The following is a 2,500-nucleotide window of genomic DNA, read 5'->3' as shown; positions in this document are numbered from 1 at the left end:
AACATCCAAAACCTAGATGGCACCACTTTATTCTAACACTAGAAGGAGAGAGAGCCTTGAATGGCACTCATCCATGGTCTCTGGCAAGTACTATCTTTATAGAGAGATGGCACATAGCAAGATGCCGACCTTTTGCCTTGAAGTACTGCAGATGAAGAATGTGCAGGCAGAATGAGAAGAGGAAGTTGACTCAAACCAATGCCCAGTGTCTACAACTTATCCTTGTGCCAGTAGGGATGCCTTTTCCTGTGGCACTCACAGTCATAAGCACAGGTTTCCTTCCTCTTCCCTATCTCTTCATGTCTTCATTGTAGATGATTATATGCTTCGTATTCGTTCATAACAGTGCACAAATTAAAAAGATTAAATTTGTTTTTTGTACTCCTATAAAACACTTCTATCACACTGATTTTAAACAAAATAATGAGCTGACACGGATCCTATACTATAATTTTAGTCAACTGCAGCATTGATACACACACACACACACACACACACACACACACACACACACACACACACACACACACACACACACTAGACTGTCATATGACAAATATGTCTCTAAACATACAAACAATGAGTGACTGAAAGAGAGTGGGGAGAGTCAAAGTATGTTGCGTGAAGCTGCCTTGCTCAAAAAGAAAACCCATTTTGGAGACTGGGCAATTGATGAAGCTAGTATAGATTCTGGCTTGACAATCCTTTTAGTGGGTTGTGTTGTCTAGTTTTTATCTCTACTTTGTTTCACTGCCACCTTAGATTAGAGTCACTGCCAGGGGTTATACACATAGAAACAACCTCGGTAACCTGGTATCAGATCAGAATGTCTAAATCACTTCTGCCAAGTGTCATGTCTATGAGGACTGTCTGAAAAAAAAAACTCACTGTCATACTCTAGTGAGAGGATATAGGTAATGTACATGAAGCTAGAATAGATTCTAGTGGTCTAGTGGTCTAGTTCTGTTCTCTCTTGTCGCCATCTCTGGGAATGTAGGTCGAGTCATGGCCTTTTACTTTTTAATATAAAGTATATTGCCGTATTATTCCATCATGCATATGTAATTAGGATAGGACCATATTATTTAAAGATGAAATTGAATTCTTTATCATTTCCTAATGAACAGGAGGGAGTGGAAAAGAAAAGGATCAGAGTAAAGGCACAAGGGCTATAGACAAATAAGAAAAAAGAGAAAAAGACAAAGAAATAAAGTAATAAAAGAAAAGAAAATAGAAAGATAAAATATGAGAGATAGAGAGGCTGGTGGAGCATACAAGAGGTGGGGGTGATCATATGGTATTCTCCCACAGCATCCTCTAGTAGCAAAAAAAATCACACCATGTACTGGTATGGTGACACTTTGCGTTCTTAGGTACTGCCTTCACTTATCAGTAAAGTCGTACACGTCCCGCTTACTGTTTGTACCAGTGTTGCCGTGCTGTAATCTTCACTCGTCCTCTCAGTCTTTCCCTCTCGTAGTGGAATTGATGTTATTTTTCCTTTTATAGTTGCAGGACTAACAGGACTGCAGTTTGGATACACTTTTAGAAGTGAGTGAGTGAGATGTGAAAATGGGATGCTAGGTGCCCACTGTTGCACTTTGCTAAGTTAGTTCTTGTATTATGCCTAATAAGTTTTAGATTTTTTTCCCTTATGCTTTTCCAGATTTTTTTTTTATTGATACTGTCAGTGATTTTGGTAAAATGTTTTATTTTTGGAAAGGTATACATTATATTCATTTTTTTTGCCCTTGCATATAATTTCCATTTGTTAGAATATGTATTGATTTTTTTTTAACAAGTCTAAATTATCAAAAGCCAAGGTTTTAACTGAAAGAAAATCTATAAAGAAAAAAGATGATGAAAGTTGAAATTAATAAAAGCATTGCAAAAAAAATTGCAGAGCCACCAGAAAGTTTTTAGGTGCTGTATATTGATACCCTTTATGAAAATAGTTAACATGAAGTTAATTACAACATTTATGATACTGTATCTTAATGCTTAGTCAACATCTTAATCATTACCCTTTGTGTTCCTTCAATTGTTTCATAGACCATAGAAGTGGATAGCAGATTATATTTGTAATGTTAGATGCCTTATATATTTCATATTTAGTATTGGCTTTGTGTTCTGAGCTGACAGTAGAGAAGCACAGGAGTTGAGCTCAAGAAATGGCATTGGTAGTGACAGATGACTACCAGAAAGGAACGGGAGATTATGAGTGTCAGTGTTGACGGTAAGCCTATTTTCAGAGGTTTTTGTGTTGGAGCAGCTGCAATGTCGCAACCAAAAGTCCTCATCACAAGGGCTGACATCCCACAGGCAGCTCTAGACATGCTCAATAAAAAGTAAGTGTGAAATATCCAGAACAGTTTTATAAAGGATTCTAAAGGTAGGCTTCCATTGTTGGATAATTTTAGCTGATATTCATATATTTTCAACTTTGATTTACTTGGATTTTGTGTATATGTGTGTGTGTGTGTGTGTGTGTGTGTGTGTG

At 36.9% G+C, this 2,500-nt stretch overlaps 1 protein-coding gene across 4 annotated transcripts in view; it reads left to right on the top strand.

Annotated features, from left to right (window-relative positions):
• The window catches only part of LOC122254184 (glyoxylate reductase/hydroxypyruvate reductase), an 11,745-nt gene that overhangs the window by 2,713 nt on the left and 6,532 nt on the right, over nucleotides 1–2,500 (top strand). For 3 of the 4 annotated variants that reach the window (XM_043017743.2, XM_043017742.2, XM_043017745.2), the window contains exon 2: nucleotides 2,253–2,348. In XM_043017743.2, the coding sequence (XP_042873677.1) occupies nucleotides 2,278–2,348 (71 nt within the window). In that variant the 5' untranslated portion in view covers nucleotides 2,253–2,277. Of the gene's footprint in view, nucleotides 1–1,509; nucleotides 1,552–2,252; nucleotides 2,349–2,500 lie in introns of all 4 variants that reach the window. The other variant, XM_086548831.1, reaches the window with a different exon arrangement.

This window comes from Penaeus japonicus, unplaced genomic scaffold (genome assembly GCF_977035675.1).
Source record: "Penaeus japonicus unplaced genomic scaffold, GWHDUDI00000001_assembly GWHDUDI00000021, whole genome shotgun sequence".
Classification (NCBI taxonomy): Eukaryota; Metazoa; Arthropoda; class Malacostraca; order Decapoda; family Penaeidae; genus Penaeus; species Penaeus japonicus.
Note: the sequence above shows the minus strand (reverse complement) of the source record. Positions and strands in the feature narration are given on the sequence as shown.